We start from the raw sequence: 18,425 nt of genomic DNA on the forward strand, positions 1-18,425 counted from the left end.
AGGCCAGGGGAAGGAAGAGGAGCTGTACCACAAAAGGAGACGGTGGTGGGGGAGGGTTTCTTTACAAATGGGCATTATTATTTATTTATTTATTGCCACAGTCTCGTTCTGTCTCCCAGGCCCAATTTTGGCTCACTGCAATCTCCACCTCCCAGGTTCAAGTGATTCTTGTGCCTCAGCCTCCCAAGTAGCTGGGATGACAAATGTGCACCACCATGCCCGGCTAATTTTTGTATTTTTAGTAGAGACGGGGATTTACCACGTTGGCCAGGTTGGTTTTGGACTCTTGGCCTCATGTGATCTCCCCGCCTCGGCCTCCCAGAGTGCTGGGATTATAGGCTCAACCACTGCACCTGGCCAAATGGACATTATTTGAACTGCATGCAAATGATATGCAAATGATTCTATCTCCATATTAAAACTAAGCTTTTGGGAAGGTCTCGGGACAAGTACTTGGAGATGTAGATCCTTTTTCTAAGCACCTTCTGGGGCATCCTGTCAATTTGCCAGCCCCCTCCCCTCCCCTCCACTCCTGGGCCTCCTCCCACCACCCTGCCTCATTTCCCCCACATGGGTGGTCATTTGGACGAGGACTGACCCTGCAGATGTGGCCTCCTGCACACCTGGGGACTGCCGCAAGTGGGTCCCAGGTCAGAGCCCGGCCTGTGCCCTGACCAGGCCCTTCAGGGCTGTGTGCTTCAGGCCATGGTCCTTCCCCTCAGCCACTGCGCTCTTGGCTAGGCCTCCAAGGGTCCGGGTTTTCCAGATGTTGGATGGGAAGATGCTCAGGTATGAAGCATTGTACAAACACAAGGGTTCTCATTCCGGATTTTCTAAGCACAGGCCTCTTGATCTGACCACCAACCTCAGACAACCCTGTAACCACCATCAGCCTTTGTCAACTGTATTGAGAGGCTGTGAATCTGGTTGAAGGGTTGGTTCTTCTGGTTGAAGAAACACCCTGGGGACAGACGGGTGGCGCTCGGCGCCTGGCTCCACCATTCAGTAGCTGTGTGATCCAGGCAAGTCAATCTCAGATCCTTGGCTGCCCCGTGTGCAAAATGGGTGCGACAGCACCTACTCCTTATGGTTAACAAGTGAGCTCACACAGGGGAACCCTGCTGTGTCCCTGGAAAGATGTTGAAGTCCTAACTCCCGGTACCTGTGAATGCGAGATTTGGAAATAGGCTCTTTGCAGATGATCAAGTTAAGATGAAGTCATTAAGTGGGGGGAGGGCTAATCCAGTATGCTTGGTGCTTCTCTTAGAAAGAAGGTGACGTAAACAGAGAAACAGACTAAGAAAGTCACGTGAGGGCAGAGGCAGAGGCTGGAGTGACACCTCTTGGAGACAAGGAACAGGAAGGCTAGCTTGCTACTAACCAGCAGAAGCCTTCTAGGAGAGCAGGAGACAGACTCTCCCTGAAAGCCTGCAGGAGGAACCGACGCTGCCAATACTTTGCTTTTGGACATCCAGCCTCCAGAACTGTGAGAATCAACTTCTGTTGTGGAAGTCACACAGTGCATGGAGCTTTTTCATGGCAGCCCCGGACACAGACACAAACCCTGAGGAGAGCCTCTGGCAGTCAGTGCCGCCCGCTAGGCTCACTCATTGCTTGTCTGATGTCTTTCTTCACTATGCATTGTGGGCCAAGGTCTGACAGTCCCTCAACAAACACTTGCTAAGTGGAGTACACAATGGTGTACATCTATCTTGCATCCCCAGGCCCCCAGTTAATATTTACAGAAGGCCAGGAGGGCTGGCCTGCAAACCCCCTTTGATGTCTTTCCCACCCTCAGGGATTCATTCCAGCTCAGTCTGAGTCCACACTCATAAAGCCCAGTGGCAATGTCAGTCTCCAGGGAAAGAGCTCAGTGACCAGCACAATACTCGGCACACCAAAGGCATCCTCAAGATGCCTGCTCTGCGGAGCCAGTTGGATCCCTTAAAGAAAGAAGCATCTCTTGAACCTCACCTCCCCCAGAGCGCCCTGTGACCTGTTCCAGGATGGTCAGGCACCCTCAGCCCACCCACCTCTCCCTCTGGCACCAGCCCCAGCCTTTGTGCCAGGTTCAGGCTAGGCAGTGTGCAAGGTCGCTTCTTTAGAAATGTGGTGGAGACAGCAGTGCTTAAAATGCTCGTGTTAACAGCGGTGGTCTGCAATCCTATGTCACTTTAATAGGAACCCTCTGCCATGAGCAAGGCGGCAGGCATGGCAGCTCCTCCCCACAGGGGCGACCCCCCAAAACATCCACTCAGAGTCAGATGGGAAACATGGGGGCTTAGATCCATGAGGAAAGCTGTGCGGAGCCCCCACAGAACCAGAGAGGGCCTTCGAGGGGCCCCTTGAGGCTGGGGTCAGGGGTAGAACATGCAGAAGCCCAAGCCGGGTCCCTCTGTCTTCTCTGGCCAGGATCAAAAGGCCCAGGGAGGGCCACAGGGCCATTCAGCACTGGCTGCTGTAAAGCTGAAGGGGAGGGTTGCGGGGGAGAGGGGGGTAGGGGGTGTGAGGCCCCCACCCTGGATCCACTGTGCTCTTCCTGCGTGATCCCCCAGGGCAGCATGGAGCTTGGAGGCAGCTCTGGTTCTGCTACTGATCCAGCGGCAGGGCAGCCACTGTGTCCTGGCGCCTCAGTTCTCACATCGGTAGAATGGGGGTCACCCTGTAACATCCACACTGGAAGGTGGTGAGCACTGAGGCAGTGTGAGCGGGAGACTCCCTACAAAAATAACCTGACCCCCATGGTGACCGGGCATGGGAGGAGGGCAGGTCTCTTCTGCCACTGGGCAAAAAGCCGAGTGTGGCTGCCAGCAGACGGCCTATGGGGTGGCGGCCGTCTCCAACTCCCAGCTCCGCAAAGGCAGTGCGGTCCACACCATTTGTGTGGGTGTCAGCCTCCACGCTGGCCCACAGGGCGCCCTGGGCCCAGGCCTGGGGACACAGCTAGCTGGAGCCGAGCTGGGAAGCAGTTCCTGTCCCCCACCCACGGGACCAAAGGTGCAAGTGTCCAGAGCCCGGCCTGGGCTATAGGGAGGCCCCTGCAGGCAGAGGAATCTTATAGCCGCTCCGCAGGAGCACGAGGCAGGCACCCAGCCCCAGGGCCCCCGCCAGCAGCACGGCACCCAGGGCCTTGAGGAAGGAAGTCCGGGTCCGGGTGAAGGAGCCGGGCGCCATGATGCCCAGCAGGGCGGTGCTGACGGTCAGTGTGTAGAGGATGGACACGCCCGTGTTGAGTGCCACGATCTTGCCGAACTTGGCAAACGGGGCGATGATGCAGAAGAAGAGGGGCACTGTGGCGATGACCGTGGTGAGGGCACTGGAGACGATGGCCACGCCCACGTGCCGCACGGCCTCCAGCGTACGCCACTGGCGCTGCGTTCGGGCGTCCTGGGGGCGAGAGGAGAGCTGGGAGCCCAGCCCGCCCGCCCGCGGGACCCCTCTGGCCAGCACCTGGGGAATCGCACACCCCCGCCCCAGGCCAGGTTCCTGCTCTGTCACTGGGATGAGAGCTGCAAGCGGCCTCACAGGGTTGGGAGGGTACGCACCGGTGGGTGCTGCTATGTCAATAGGATGCGAGGGTCTGCACAGTGGGTCCTCATAAATGGGAGCCCTGCTTGGAACTCATTTTGTTCCTCTGACCACAGGCAGTTGAATGTGTAACTGATTTGATTTTTACATATTTGTGAATGTTTTCACACCAACGCCAATTCCAAACTAAAGAAAAAACCTTTACTAGGCCCAGAGCTGGTTTTGGCACTGAGTTTGTGAGCATGTCCTCACCAAGTCACCGGGGGCTGGAGCAGACTTGTGGTCTCTGAGTCATGGCTGGAAGGAGAATGAGCCATAGCTTGGGGCAACATGAAGCAGGAGGGCCCCCTTGGGATCCTGCATCTGGCCCAACCCTCTCATTGCTCACTTGGGGAGACTGAGGCTGGGGGGTGTGGACCTTAGAACTAGAGTCCCTGGGGCTTGGGGATCAGCTTTGGGAAACCTTAGTTTCTAGAACATAGCCTGCATGGGGGGGCCTGGTGCTGGGATGTCCAGCTGCCCTTGAGGGTCCCTCAGCTGCACCCAGGTGGGAGAAGACCCGATGTGGTGGGAGGTGGGTAAGGTGGGCAGGGTGCTCACCTCGGCCTGGTGCGGGGGCAGGTTCTCTCCAGCCAGCAGGTAGCCCTCCACCAGGTGGACGCAGTAGTCCACGGAGGAGCCAACGAGGATGGACAGGGAAATGGCTTCCACGGCGCCCATCTCCCAGCCACTCCAGTACATGATGGTCACCACCAGGCATACGATGCCTGCAAGGGGACAGCAGGGGAGGCAGCTCAGACCTCCCACCCTGGAGGCCTTAGGGGAACAGGGAGGTCTGGAGTCTAGCCCCCACCCTCAGGTGACAGGAGAGACAAGGCACACTGAGGGGACCCCCGAGGGAGGGGACAGGTGCAGCAACACATCACTGAGCTGAGGGCTACTACCTGGGTACCCTGGCTCTGCTCAGGAGCACAGACATGCGGGAGAGACAGTCCTATGAGCCACTGTCCCAGATGGCACCTGGCAGAAGGTCTTGTGACCTGGGGTGGGGGTGGGGGAAGCCTCCACCGAGATGTGACAGTGAAGGCTTCAGAGACACTTGCTACCTGGAGGCCAACGAGGGAGACTCTGCCTGCTCCCATCCCTACCGGCCGGATGCCTGTCAGCCCCTCGCCCACGTACCCAAGATGCTGAGGAGCACGGGCAGCAGGAGCAGGATGTGGGTGGTGAACACGGCCACCGCAGCCACGCAGATGAGCAGGGATAGCACCAGGCCGCACAGGGCGCTCTGCACCCCTGCAAGGGAGGACAGGGCCTCAGTGCGCTGCTCTGTGGGCGCTCACAGCAAGCTGTGCTGCTGGGGTGAGCCCTTGACCTTTCTGAGACTCCAATTCCCTGTCTGTAAAATGCGGTCATAACAGGACCTTACCCCACCTGCCTTGTTTGGAGTTGAAGAGAACACAGGTCAGGCCCTCAGCCCAGAGCCCAGGCACCCAGGAGAGGCTGGTAACTGGCAGCTGCCATCATGGTCATGACTGTTACTTTTTAGGTGGCCAAAGTCCAGATTAGAGAATGTAGCCAGATGCCCCCGAAGGAGAGGACCCAAACTCCAGCCTCTGATCAGTGTCCTGGCCACTGAGGCACCCGGTTTCCCCAGGGCTTTTGGCCAGGACAGAGAGTATGGCTCAGACTGGCCGCTCTGTGCCCTCCCCTCCCAGGTCCCTCTGCCTCCTGCCCACCCAGGGTGGAGGGGACGAGGCTGCTGCTTGCCTACGATTTCCATGAAGATCTGCTTCCAGTGCTCGCAGGTCTGGAAGCCCCGGCGCAGGGCTGAGCCCTCGGGGAAGGCCTGCAGCTGCTGCTGGAGGAAGCTCTCCCAGCGCAGGTAGTCTGAGTAGGTCTGGAAGGAGGATTTGCCCTTGTACGTGGTCTGTGGGGAGAGACATGAGCCAGTGAGACAGGCAGGGGCTGTGGCCCACCCGCCCTTCCCACGCATGGCTGGTCTGTTCTGTGGCCACCAATGGAGTGTTGCGTCTGTCGGGGAGGGTATGAACGATTCAATCCAAAATGAGTCCCCACCAGCTTCTGGAGGTATTATGTGATTGTGACAGCAGCACTGGTCCACATGCAACCACAGTCCCTGCCCACCAGAACCCCCTTCAGCTCCCAGGGTCCCCCACACTCTTGTGTCCATGCAGAGCGCGTGCTATTCCCTCTGCCTGCTCAGCCAGTTCCTGCTCATCCTTCAGGACTTTCTGGGGTTCCGTCTCCTCCAGGAAGCCTTCCTTGATGCCCCAAGGTGGGCCTCCGTTGGGGTCTCCAAACCCTCAGTGCTTCCCCTACTCTTGTCACTGCCTGGCAACCTGCCTGGCCCTGGCAGGTGGGACTGTGAATTGCAAGGTCAGGAGCAGCCTGGCTGGCCCACAGTGCCCAGCCCCGAGGGGTGCTCATGGATGATGAATGAGAGAAACAGGCACTCGCCCTGCTCTAAAAGGTTCTTAAGGTATCTGCTCATCAATTCTGCTCCTGCCAAGTACAAGCCAGTTCCCAGGAGGCCTGCGTGTGCGTGCGCAGGTGCACGCGTGTCTGAGTGCTGGTGGGGTCAGCTTGGAAGTGGGCGCCCTGCTGCGTGGTGAGCCTGAGTGGGGACTTCTCTCCTGCCTAGAACTGCCTGGGGCTTCAGCCTGCAGAGGGAGGTGAGTTCGGACACATGCTGCAACATGGTGAACCTCGCACTGAGTAAAATGAACCAGTCACTGGCTGGGTGCGGTGGTTCACGCCTATAATCCCCACACTTTGGGAGGCCGAGGTGGGCAGATCACCTGAGGTCAGGAGTTCGAGACCCGCCTGGCCAATACGGTGAAACCCCCTCTCTACCAAAAAAACAAAAAACAAAAACAAAAACAAAAATTTAGCTAGGCATGATGGTGGGTGCCTGTAGTCCCAGGTACTACAGGCACCCACCTGTAGGCTGAGGTGGGAGAATTGCTTGAACCTGGGAGGCGGAGGTTGCAGTGAGCCAAGACCGTGCCATTGCCCTCCAGCCTGGGTGATAGAGTGAGACCCTGACTCAAAACAAACAAACAAACAAAAAAAACCTGTTAAGATGGTTAATTTTACCTTATGTATATTTCACCACTGTAAAAAAAATGCAACCTAAAAAAGACCCATCTGGGTCTTTGAACTGGTGTCTGCATTTGATTGGGGGCCTGTTGAGGGCTCTGAGGCCCCCTTGGCTGGTGGCTGGTTTTGTTGCTTGTGCAATGAGTAACACAAATAAATAGTGGGAAGGAAGTCAGGGCGGGGGCCAGAGGAGAGTCACCTCCTCGCTTAAGCTGTCACATTGATTCTTAGTCCCCAGACTTTCCCATGTGTTCTTACCTCCACACCTGCCAGAGGGGCACAGGGATCTTGAACCCTCTTCTACAGATAAGGCCAGAGGGGACGAGTAACTTGCTCAGGGACACAGAGCACACCAGGATCCCGGCAAGGACTGAGCCCAGGTCTCTGCACGGAGGCAGCAGGGACCGGCTTGCCAAGCTGGGGAAAGCCACGTGCCAGGGCCGAGAGTCCCCACAGGGCTCAGGTCAGGAGTGTGTGCATGTGTGTGTATGTGCACGCGTGTGCCTATGCCTCCTTGGGCAGAGCTCAGCGAGCGTCCAGGGGTGACAGAGGCAGCAGGGAGGTATGGGGGATGGCCAGTCCCCTGGCCACCCTGAGGGAGGCTGCCAGGGTCTGGGGCCCCAACCTGGCCTCTCACAGTGGCAGAGGGGGGCATTCTGGACTTCCACCGGCCCCTACAGACCAGAGACTAAAAAATACCATGGATCCCCGGCTGGTGGAGAAGGAGGGAAGGGAAAGGGTAGGTGGAAGGGAACTGGCAGGCCACCCATGGGAAGAAAGGGCAGCGCTCTGCAGTCAGGGGGCCTGGTTTAGCACTTGACACTGACACCCACTAACTGTGTGACCTCAGGCAAGTCACTCCACCTCTCTGGGCCTCAGCATCTCCCCCCGATCTGGGAAGAGGGCTGAGATCAGAGGTGGCACACTCAGGGCAAGTATGCAGCACGGCACCCAGCGAGGCTGCCTGGGCTCACCGACTCGAAAGCCATGGAGATCCACTGCACGCGGCCCTCCCTGACGCCCACGGCCCCGTGGGACAGCTGCCCCGGGAGCAGGTTGGGCTCCGGCAGCTCCTTGCACTCAGGGTGCAACATCTGCAGGAAGGAGGAGATGCTGTAGCCTGTGGGGAGAGGCAAGAAAGGGAGTGGGTGGTGGCCCTGGAAGAGCCTGTCCCCCTGCATCACACCTGTGCCCACGCGCTCACCTACCTCTGAGGCTTAGAGTGTTTGTAACCATTGGCAACGGCACTGGGAAACCTACAACATGCATTTGCCATCGGGGTAGAACATGACGTGTGGGCCCCTCCCAGGGACGCCCCTGTGGTGACCTCATCCACATTGGCTGTGGGCCAGTCCCTGGCCCTACCCCCCAGTTTTGGAAAGGCTACTCCTACAGATGTGCCCCACATCCCACACACGCACACCTCTGCACCAGTCCTGTTCACACACAAGCCTGCTCACATCCAAAAACCCTCGACTGCCGACACACACCCCACCCTGGTGTGGACACACTCAGCACAGACACACAGCACAGACACTCAGCAAAACACCCCCACATGCCAGACACTGTGTCCTTCAGCTGTCTACCTTGGACCAGCCTCTGTGCCTCCCCAGTCAGTCCATTCTCCCTTGGAGGAACAGCTCCCCACACCCCACGCACCTGAAGGCAGGCACTGGGCCCCGCCTGGCTTCACCAGCTCGGAGTTGGCTGCAATGGCCTTGCAGAGGCGACACAGGTGTCCAATTTCCTTGAAGAGGTCAAAGCTGCTGTCGTAGACAACGCTGCCCTTTCCCAAGGAGACATAAGCCGGCCCAGGCCGCTCAGTGAGACAGGGACTCAGTCCTGCATGCTCACCCCCAACCCCAGGGAAGAACTTCCAGCAGCTCCCTGCTACCCGTCACCCTCACGTTGTCAGCCTCCAACTGCTCACTCACTGCCCCACCCTAACCCTCTGTCCTGCCCCCGCCAGCATCTTCTGCTTCCATCACTGCACACCCCACACAGGCCCCTCCGCCTCACCTCCTCCCCTTCCCCCACCACCTTCTCACCTGAACTTCTTGCTTTTCTCCCCACCCTCCCAGCCAGCCATATCCTCACTGTCCTGCAGGACCTGCCTGGTCCCCCAGCCCCTGCTCCCAGTGCCTGCAGATGCCCAGTGTGGACTGAACACACAGATCTCCTCCGACTCCACCTTGCTCCCGACTTACTCCACGGCTGCCATTCCCGTGTACCCCGCCGGGCTGTGACTAATTTATTAAAGGCAAGGGACACCCGCCCGTCCTTCCTCCCAGGAATCCTTAGCACCCACTATGTGCCGAACAGTCCCAGCTCAACCAGTGCCTTCAAACACTGAAGAGCCCCACACTGGACAGGAGTGCATGTGAGGGAGGGAAGCCTCAGAGAGGAGAAAGCCACAGCCCAGCTCAGAGTGAGGGGGAGGGCAAGGAGGTGCCCACCTGGACTGCCCTCTCTCCATTCGAGTCCCTCACAGGCACCCAGCTTGGACCCTAAACCCAGATTCCTGGGTGAGTCTAAGAGGTCAATGCCGCTGAGTCCTCAAGAAAAACAGGACCCCCAGGAGCCCATGGGGGATCTGTCTGGGCTAGAGGAGCCATCGAGGAGCCAAGAGGGGGTGTGAGGAGCTGGACGTGGTTCCCTGGACAGGTGCTTATTTGCAAGACTGTTGCAGCTGGGGCCCTCGGCATCTGCCCAACGCATGCCCCGTACCGGGTCTCCAATGACGTGGTTGTCCACCTGCCGAGTGCGGTTGACGCCAATAATGCCAAAGACCACGAAGACCATGGCCCCAGTATCCACCAGTGGCCGCACCGCTGGCTTCCCGCAGCCTGTGTTCACGCAGGGGTTGAAGCCGAAGGTGGCCGAGAGACGGGCCTTGGGCACTGCGAACAGGGAGTCAGAGCTGTAAGGGAAGGCGGGGCCCAGCTCCTGAGGTCCCCACCTGTGTGCCCCTGCTGTACCTTTCTCACTAGGCACGAAGAAGAAGCCTTTGGTAGGCCCATCAGGGCTGGAGCTGAGCAGGCAGCCAGGGGGTGCCATGCACACGCGCCCGTGGAAGGGGGGCTTGTGGGACTGAGCGAAGTACAGCTTCCTGTGGAGGCAACGGAGGCCGGGCTGAGGCCAGAAAGGCCAGGAGGAGTCAGGGGAGGTGAAGCCAGTGGGCCGGGGCTGGGGGTGGGGTGTCGTGGGGTCTGGACTTGGGCTCTGCTCCCGAATGGGGATTTGTTCTCAGGTTGAGGGCTGAGGGAATTGCCCTAGGCTGGAGGTCTGGAGGCTGTTCTAGCCCCGCCCCTGCCAAGGCTGACTATGGGAATCTAGTCAAGGCCCTTCCCCTCTGCCCCTCAGTCTCCCCATAGGAGTCATGAAGGGTGGAGAAAACCAGCAGCTTTCAAACTGTCCCCCATTGGGTACAAAGGTTCAGGAGGGGCCCCAGGGACAACCCTAGCGGTCCCCGCTCAGGGGTCCCCAGCCTTGCCTCAACCCCAACAGTTAGGGAGTCTCTACATTCTATAGGAAGGAAGCGCTCTAGGGTCAACAGCTGGCTAACCACTAGACCCAGTGCAGCTCAAAGTTCTTTCCAGAATGTTTCCAGCTCATCCAGGCAGGCTACCCAACCCCTGGTCACTGATGTGTCTGTGCAGGTAACACAGCAGGTCAGCATGGGGCTCAGGGGAGGACAGGCAGAGGGCCCCCCCCCGCCCAAGTCAGGATCCCAGGCTGGAAAGGACCCAGCCAGTGCTGTCCTGCCATTCCCCGGCCTCCAAGCTGCACCCCTCAGCCCCATGCAGAGTTCAGACTCCTCTGGGTGTTTGACACTCCAAAGCTAGCCCCATCAGAGACCAGTCCCCGTGTGTCACTGAGTTCTGTCAGAGACCACAGTCCCCGTGTCACTGAGTTCCATCAGAGACCACAGTCCCTGTGTGTCACCGAGCCCCATCAGAGACCACAGTCCCTGTGTCACCGAGCCCCGTCAGAGACCACAGTCCCCGTGTGTCACTGAGTTCTGTCAGAGACCACAGTCCCTGTGTGTCACCAAGCCCCGTCAGAGACCACAGTCCCTGTGTGTCACCGAGCCCTGTCAGAGACCACAGTCCCTGTGTGTCACCGAGCATGGCCTTGCACCACTGTTCTCCACCACAATGACAGTGGGACTATTTCTTTCAGAGCACGTATCATGGTTTGTAATGACATTGCTGTTTACTTGTTAGCTGCCTGTCTCCTGCTAGATGGCCCGAGGGCAGGAGTCACATCTGTCTTTGTCACTACTATATCCCTAGCACAGTGCCAGCACAGTTGGAGTCCACAGTTTGTTAAATCAGTGAACGGCGGAGGGAGGAGACCTTCAGCTAATATGGCCTCCACAGATAAATGGATATGGGGCTGTGTTTACAACACGGGGAAGGAAACCCCAGAAAAGGTGCCCCTGGATGGCATGGAGACCCCGAGAGCACAGAATGCGGCTTCTGACTCGGCATGTAGTGGGGGCCCGACTTCACACCGGGCGCTAGCAGGGACTGGGCCTGTGGCAAGTGAATACAACAGAGGCCCTCCCCTCACTCTCCTTCCAGTGGAAGGGGCAGGGGCATTAACTAAACATTTTCTGAATTAATGATGTATTTAGAGTGTGGGTGAGTGCCTTGTCAAGGAAGTGCGGCATGTACTCATTCATTCATTCAGCAAGCAGTTATTTGCACCTACTATGCCAGACACCGTGACAGGTGCTGGGGAGGCGGCACCAAAAGAGATGGCCAAGGTCCTACCACAGGATGCCTGTGTGCTCCCATGGGAGGACAGGTGACACTGCAGGTCAGCATAGTGGCAGGTGGCAGTGGGGCCAGGAGAGCAGTGGGTGATGTATGGAGAGAGGCTGGATGTGGTACTTGGGGAGGGACAGCCTCTCCCGAGAGGTGACTTTTGGACAGGGACTTGAATCTTGAGACGTTGTCTCGCACGTGAGGAGCTGGGGAAAGCATTCTAGGCAGAGGGAACAGCAAATGCAAAGGGCCTGGGATGGAAAGGGGCCTGGTATGCTACAGGGACAGCCAGGTGACCACTGCAACCCCTGAGGAGCTATCAAGGCAGGGAGCAGCTCCTGCGCCCGTCATTTTGCCAATGTTCTGCACTCCCCAGCCCTGGGCAGAGACCCATCTGAGCAGGTGGGTGAAAATAGACAGCAGTTTTTTTTCTTTTTTTTTCCTTTTTTTGAGACAGAGTCTCGCTCTGTTGCCCAGGCTGGAGTGCAGAGGCACGATCTTGACTCACTGCAACCTCTGCCTCTGGGTTCAAGCGATTCTCCTGCCTCAGCCTCCTGAGTAGCTGGGACTACAGGCGCCCGCCACCATACCCAGCTAATTTTTTGTACTTTTAGTAGAGATGGGGTTTCACCGTGTTAGCCAGGATGGTCTTGATCTGCTGACCTTGTGATCTGCCCATCTCGGCCTCCCAAAGTGCTGGGATTACAGGTATGAGCCACCGCACCTGGCCAGAGGTTTCTTAAAGGGGTCTGTTGGCATCCCTCAGGGCCAGGTGCGGTGGCTCATGCCTGTAATCCCAGCACTTTGGGAGGCCAAGGCATGTGAATCACCTGAGCTCAGGAGTTTGAGACCAGCCTGGCCAACATGGCAAAACCCCATCTTTACTAAAAATACAAAAAATTAAGCAGGTGTGGTGGTGCACGCCTGTAGTCCCAGCTACTCGGGAGGTTGAGGCAGCAGAATCACTTGAACCTGGGAGGCAGAGGTTACAGTGAGCCAAGACTGTGTTACTGCACTCCAGCCTGGGCAACAGAGTAAGACTCTGTCTCAAAAAAAAAAAAAAAAAAAAAAAAAAAGAGGGCCTGCTGGCATCCCCTATGTGAAAAGAGAGAGAAAAGAGAGAAAAGAAGCAGCCGGGCTGATGGGCACCGGCTTGTCTGCCAGGCTTTGTTACCGGGTGTGCTGCTGCTCCTTGGTGGCCACGTAGAAGCTGAAGTCAAACTTCCAGCCCCGCTTGGCATCACAGGCCAAGGTCGTCAGCATCCACTTGCGGGAGGGGCTCGCCGCCTGGAGCAGCCCTACTGTAGACATACAAGCGGTCAGCTTCTTGGTGAAGTTACCAAAAGGCGCTCTATACACCTAAGCAGTGGGTTGACAGAGACAAGACATGTGACTCGGGGGGGCTGCCTCAGCCTGGGCCAGCCTCAGGCTCCGTCCCCTCCCTCCTCGGCATAGTTCACCCCATCCCAGTCCTCGGAGTCGGGGACAGAGCCCTGGGCACAGGCTTGGGAGGCCTGGGTTTGAGTTCAGTGCTTCGGCAAATCCTTTCCTCCTCTGAGCCTCGTTTCTTCCCTCAACGATCGTTCACTGAGTGTCTGTGCCATACCAGGCACTGCGTCAGGCTCTGAGGGGCACGGTCCCTACCCTTGTGGAGCTGGCAATGATGATGGCTTCCAAGAATAAGGAAGATAAGACAGGATAAATGGCAGGGAGAGGAGGACAAGGCGAGAAAGGCGCCGGGGCAGGGCTCTGTGGGGCCCCACAGGGGTGCCGAGACCTGAACGAGCACCAAGGAGTCAGCCACACACGAAGCCGAAGGAAAAGCTTTTCAGGCAGTGGGAACGGCACACGCAGAGGCTTAGAGGCAGGAAAAGCCTCAGAGACCTCATCTTCCAAATGGAAATATAAATCCTGAACAAACAAATTGGCACGTGTCCCTGTCACCATGGAGGGCGTACCATGTTAAAGAAACACGAATGAGCCTGGGCAACACAGAGAGACCCCGTACCTACAAAAAATAAAAGACAAAACTAGCTCGTGTGGTGGTGTGTGCCCGTGGTCACAGCTACTCAGGAGGCTGACGAGAGAGGCTCGCTTGAGTCCAGGAGGTCGAGGCTGCAGTGAGCTATGATCATGCTACTGCGCTCCAGCCTGGGTGACGGTGCAAGCCCCTGTCCTCCCCCCAACCCTCCCAAAAAAAGAAAAAGAAAAGAAACAAATGACCCCCACGAAGGGGAAAACTCAAGTGTGGGCCTGGGGACTCCTTTCTGCGGTGCTGGAGCAGCTACCAAGGACAGCAAGATTCCTGGCCGCCACTGCCCGAGGAGGGACTGTACCCAGGCGTTCTGCACTGCACAGGCCTCACCTCACACACCTCCAACAATGCTGGCTGGTGCTTGTCACATCCCCATGTCACGGATGAAGAAACTGAGGCTCAGAGAGTAAGCAATCTGCCCAAAGACACACAGTTAATAAATGGCAGAGCCACGATTTGAATCCAGGCCTGGCTGACTCCGAAGCCCATGCTGCCACCACTTGGCAGGTTCCTGTCACAGACAAGGCTGGTTTGGGGCGGGGGGTTCTTCATCCTCAAAGCTGCTTCTCCCTATGTGGCCAGTGCCCACCAGTGTGGCCCTGAGGGCCCCCCGCCCCCAGTGGTGGTGGCTCGCTTCACGATAGCCCAGGCTCACCTGGAAGGAGGGCACCTCTCCATCCCCAGGCGACACAGCCTGCCAAGGAGCAGGCAGACTGGCATTGAGGGAGAGCCTGTAGACAGCGGGGTGGCCTTGACTCTTCACTTTAGAGATGTACACGGTGCCCAGGAAATCTATGGACAAATAAAGGATGAAAGAGAGGTGAACTTGACCTTGACTGGCTTCTCCTGACCCTGGAGCAGCCCACCCTCAGCTCTGTCGACTAATGAGCTCAGTCCTGGCCTTGGGCTCATCTCAAAATGCTGGCTGTGCCCCTCTCTACTGGACCAGGCCCATGGCAATAATAGTGGGGGAGGTGGTGGGCACAGGATGGGGTGGCAGGGGTGGTGGGGGAGGTGGTGGGCACAGGGATGGGGTGGCAGGGATGGTGGGGGAGGTGTTGGGCACAGGGATGGGGTGGGAGGGATGGTGGGGGAGGTGGTGGGCACTGGATGGGATGGGAGGGATGGTGGGGGAGGTGTTGGGCACAGGATGGGGTGGGAGGGATGGTGGGAGAGGTGGTGGGCACTGGGATGGGGTGGGAGGGATGGTGGGGGAGGTGGTGGGCACAGGGATGGGGTGGCCCAGATAGCGGAGGTGACAGTGATGAAGGGCATCCTGGTGAAGGTGTGCCAGTGATGGTTCAGGGCTGGTGCTGGGAGTGACAGTGGTAGGACAGAGGTGGTGACAGTGCCATAGGGTGACAGGGACAGACAGAGCTGCCTGATGGGGGATTCATTCCCCCAGTACACTTGTCCCAGCACCCACCTCTGAGGGAAACTCCAGCAGGGATAAGCCAGTGTTCGGGGCCCGGGACGCCTGCCTCTGCCCCTGGACACTCAGGATGGCTTTGGTGCACAGGTAGGGCTTAGGGGGCACCACAGACCAGGGTGTCGTGGGAGCCTACTGTCCTGGCAGGATGGCAGGTGAGGGCCCCAAATTCACCCCCCATCCCCAGCTCCTCTGCAGTGACCAGGAACACAGAGTGTCCATCTTGAAGTAGAATCCAGAAGGAATTTTATCTGCTCCCCTTACAGGATCCCCAACCCTAGCACCAGGGAGGATTTCCCCACCCTCCACCCCCCGTGCTCACCCTGCAGGGTGGCCTCAGGCTGGCTGGCCCAGGGAACCCCCGAGCCTCGCCTCTTCTTCTCCAGGGACGTCCGGATGTTGTTCTGCAGGCTGTGGGGCTTCTCCTGGAACAGACCTGCCCCGCAACGCCACGTCAAGGACAGCAGGACAGCAGGGCATCCCGGGCTGGGCCCGATGGGCAGAGGCAAGAGGCTGGGATCTGACACAGTCTCAGGAACTGGGGCCCAGGGACTGGAGGGGGTGGGTGTGTGGGGGTCAGAAACTAGGAAGAACTTTTAAAAAATCAAATACCAAACTTTTAGGAATTTTAGGCCCAGAGAAAGGCACCATCAGCCTGCCCAGAGAAAAACACTGAAATGCTCCCTGCTCACCCTCTCTGTGCCACTCTGCCCCCTGCTCACCCTCTCTGTGCCACTCTGCCCCCTGCTCACCCTCTCTGTGCCACTCTGCCCCCTGCTCGCCCTCTCTGTGCCACTCTGCCCCCTGCTCGCCCTCTCTGTGCCACTCTGCCCCCTGCTCGCCCTCTCTGTGCCACTCTGCCCCCTGCTCGCCCTCTCTGTGCCACTCTGCCCCCTGCTCGCCCTCTCTGTGCCACTCTGCCCCCTGCTCGCCCTCTCTGTGCCACTCTGCCCCCTGCTCGCCCTCTCTGTGCCACTCTGCCCCTGCTCGCCCCCTCTGTGCCACTCTGCCCCTGCTCGCCCCCTCTGTGCCACTCTGCCCCTGCTCGCCCTGTGCCACTCTGTCCCCTGCTCACCCTCTCTGTGCCACTCTGCCCCCTGCTTGCCCTCTCTGTGCCACTCTGCCCCCTGCTTGCCCTCTCTGTGCCACTCTGCCTCCTCTGTTGGATAGGGATGATACCACACTTCCCTTGGTGGTGGGACATCACATCCTCTGCATCCAATTAACAGGAGTGACTGTTAGGGTGACCCAAGGTCATCAGCTGGCAAACATGTTGGGAGACATATATGCCCGTTTTGCTTCAAGCATTGTGTGTTAGCCCTTTGGGTTTTTAAAATTAGAAATGAGAGAACTGCACCTTCAAAGTTTTAATCCTCACAGCCATCCTGAGGCTGTTCCCATGGACCCCACTTGATGGAGTGGAAAGCAGAGGTGAAGGGACCTGCCCAGAGAGGGACTTGCCTCCCCATTGGGGTCTGGCCTTGCCTGCCCCTTGTAAAGCCGAAGCACTCTGCTGCACTCTGAAGGGGTCCCTCTAAAAGGCAGTTCTCAGAGGAAGAGGTACAGGGAGCAGGGGCTGGGCTCTGGCTGGGGTCCTGGCTGGGGTCTGGCTGGGGTCCTGGCTGAGGTCCTGGCTGGGCTCAGGCTGGGCTGTGGTTGGGGTGCTGGCTGGGCTGTGGCTGGGGTCCGGGCTGGGGTGCTGGCTAGGGTCCTGGCTGGGCTGTGGCTGGGGTGCTGGCTGGTGTCCTGGCTGGACTGTGGCTGGGGTCCTGGCTGGGCTCTGGCTGGGGTCCTGGCTGGGCTCTGGCTGGGCTCTGGCCTGGTCTTGGCCCCAGATGTTGTCAGGGAGCTTTGGGGTTTGTCCATCTGTGGAAGGGGAGCAGGCCCTTTGGGCAGGCCGGAGGCCTGTGGTGGCGGTGATGATCAGGAGCAATGCCACGTCCTGGCAGTTGGGGAGAGGAGCTGGGGACGTGGCCGGGGCTGGCTCCGAGGTGCGAGGGGCTCTTCCGGTGCCTCTCAGAGCTGCAGTGGATTATCACACATTTGGCTGCCATTGCCAAGGGGAAGGCTAGGTTAATCTCAGCACTGCCCTAATTAAATAAAGGCAATTACAGCAGCCAGCAGATCCGCTCCTGTGAGCTGGAAGCTCTCACCCAGGCATCTTCTCATTTGGTTTCTAACTGCCCTGGCAAAGTGAGATGACCTTGGGTTGACTTTGCCTGCCCCCACCCTGCTCCCCCTCTGTAAAACGCGGCCTGGGCCAGCTACCTCAAAATCAAGGAGCCATCTCTATCTTCCCTCCTGGCTCATTCCCAACTCTCACTCCGTCACCAAGTCCTAAGGAAACCGCCTCCTAAAAACCTCTTGACTCCACCACCGCTGTCGTCAGCATGCTGGTCCCAGCGCCACCAACTCTCCTCTAGAATACCCCACCAGCCTCCTACCCAGCCTCCCAGCCAGCTTCCACCTCAGTGCCCCAATCACCTCCACACAGCACCTGGGAGACTCCATCACCCCGCTTCTCCACTTAAACCACGTGACTAGTTTCCAGTGACAATTAGAATAAAATCCAGACCCCTCACTTCAGCCCACCCGCCCTATCCCAGTCCACTGGGCCAGCCTAGCTCCTGCAACTGCCTCTCTCAAATGTGGCCTTGGTCTTTCCCACCTCTGGTGCTCTCCTCTGCCTAGACTCCTCCCTCCTCTCCCCTCCCAGCCTGGCTAACCCCACCCCTTCCCTCCTCTCCCCTCCTCACCAGGCTAACCTCTCCTCTTCCTCCCTCTCCCCTCCCAGCCTGGCTAACCCCTTCCCCCCCTCCCCTCCCAGCCTGGCTAACCCCACCCCTTCCCTCCTCTCCCCTCCTCACCAGGCTAACCTCTCCTCTTCCTCCCTCTCCCCTCCCAGCCTGGCTAACCCCTTCCCCCCTCTCCCCTCCCAGCCTGGCTAACCCCACCCCTTCCCTCCTCTCCCCTCCTCACCAGGCTAACCTCTCCTCTTCCTCCCTCTCCCCTCCCAGCCTGGCTAACCCCTTCCCCCCCTCCCCTCCCAGCCTGGCTAACCCCACCCCTTCCCTCCTCACCCCTCCTCACCTGGCTAACTCCTCCTCTTCCCTCCTCTCCCCTCCCAGCCTGGCTAACCCCTTCCCCCCTCTCCCCTCCCAGCCTGGCTAACCCCACCCCTTCCCTCCTCTCCCCTCCTCACCAGGCTAACCTCTCCTCTTCCTCCCTCTCCCCTCCCAGCCTGGCTAACCCCTTCCCCCCCTCCCCTCCCAGCCTGGCTAACCCCTCCCCTTCCCTCCTCTCCCCTCCTCACCTGGCTAACTCCTCCTCTTCCCTCTTCTCCCCTCCCAGCCTGGCTAACCCCTCCCCACCCCTTCCCTCCTCTCCCCTCCTCACCTGGCTAACCCCTCCTCTTCTCTCCTCTCCCCTCCTCACCTGGCTAACTCCTCCTCTTCCCTCTTCTCCCCTCCCAGCCTGGCTAACCCCTTCCCTCCTCTCCCCTCCCAGCCTGGCTAACCCCACCCCACCCCTTCCCTCC

General features: G+C 58.7%; 1 protein-coding gene across 17 annotated transcripts in view; it reads right to left on the bottom strand.

The window, feature by feature from the left end:
* Window positions 1-2,125: 2,125 nt before the first annotated feature.
* DISP3 (dispatched RND transporter family member 3) overlaps window positions 2,126-18,425 on the bottom strand; it is a 58,125-nt gene continuing 41,825 nt past the window's right edge. For 4 of the 17 annotated variants that reach the window (XM_074020345.1, XM_005544801.4, XM_074020350.1 and 1 more), the window contains exons 11-21: window positions 15,210-15,323; window positions 14,114-14,250; window positions 12,598-12,782; window positions 9,630-9,760; window positions 9,379-9,551; window positions 8,311-8,437; window positions 7,626-7,771; window positions 5,299-5,458; window positions 4,711-4,824; window positions 4,129-4,295; window positions 2,126-3,387 (exon numbers count right to left, since the gene is read on the bottom strand). In XM_074020345.1, the coding sequence (XP_073876446.1) occupies window positions 3,025-3,387; window positions 4,129-4,295; window positions 4,711-4,824; window positions 5,299-5,458; window positions 7,626-7,771; window positions 8,311-8,437; window positions 9,379-9,551; window positions 9,630-9,760; window positions 12,598-12,782; window positions 14,114-14,250; window positions 15,210-15,323 (1,817 nt within the window). In that variant the 3' untranslated portion in view covers window positions 2,126-3,024. Of the gene's footprint in view, window positions 3,388-4,128; window positions 4,296-4,710; window positions 4,825-5,298; window positions 5,459-6,909; window positions 7,772-8,310; window positions 8,438-9,378; window positions 9,552-9,629; window positions 9,784-12,597; window positions 12,783-13,781; window positions 13,874-14,113; window positions 14,251-15,209; window positions 15,440-18,425 lie in introns of those variants that run through there. The other 13 variants (XR_012426119.1, XR_012426118.1, XR_012426122.1 and 10 more) reach the window with 13 other exon arrangements.

The sequence above is a fragment of the Macaca fascicularis genome, chromosome 1 (genome assembly GCF_037993035.2).
Source record: "Macaca fascicularis isolate 582-1 chromosome 1, T2T-MFA8v1.1".
Taxonomy (NCBI): Eukaryota; Metazoa; Chordata; class Mammalia; order Primates; family Cercopithecidae; genus Macaca; species Macaca fascicularis.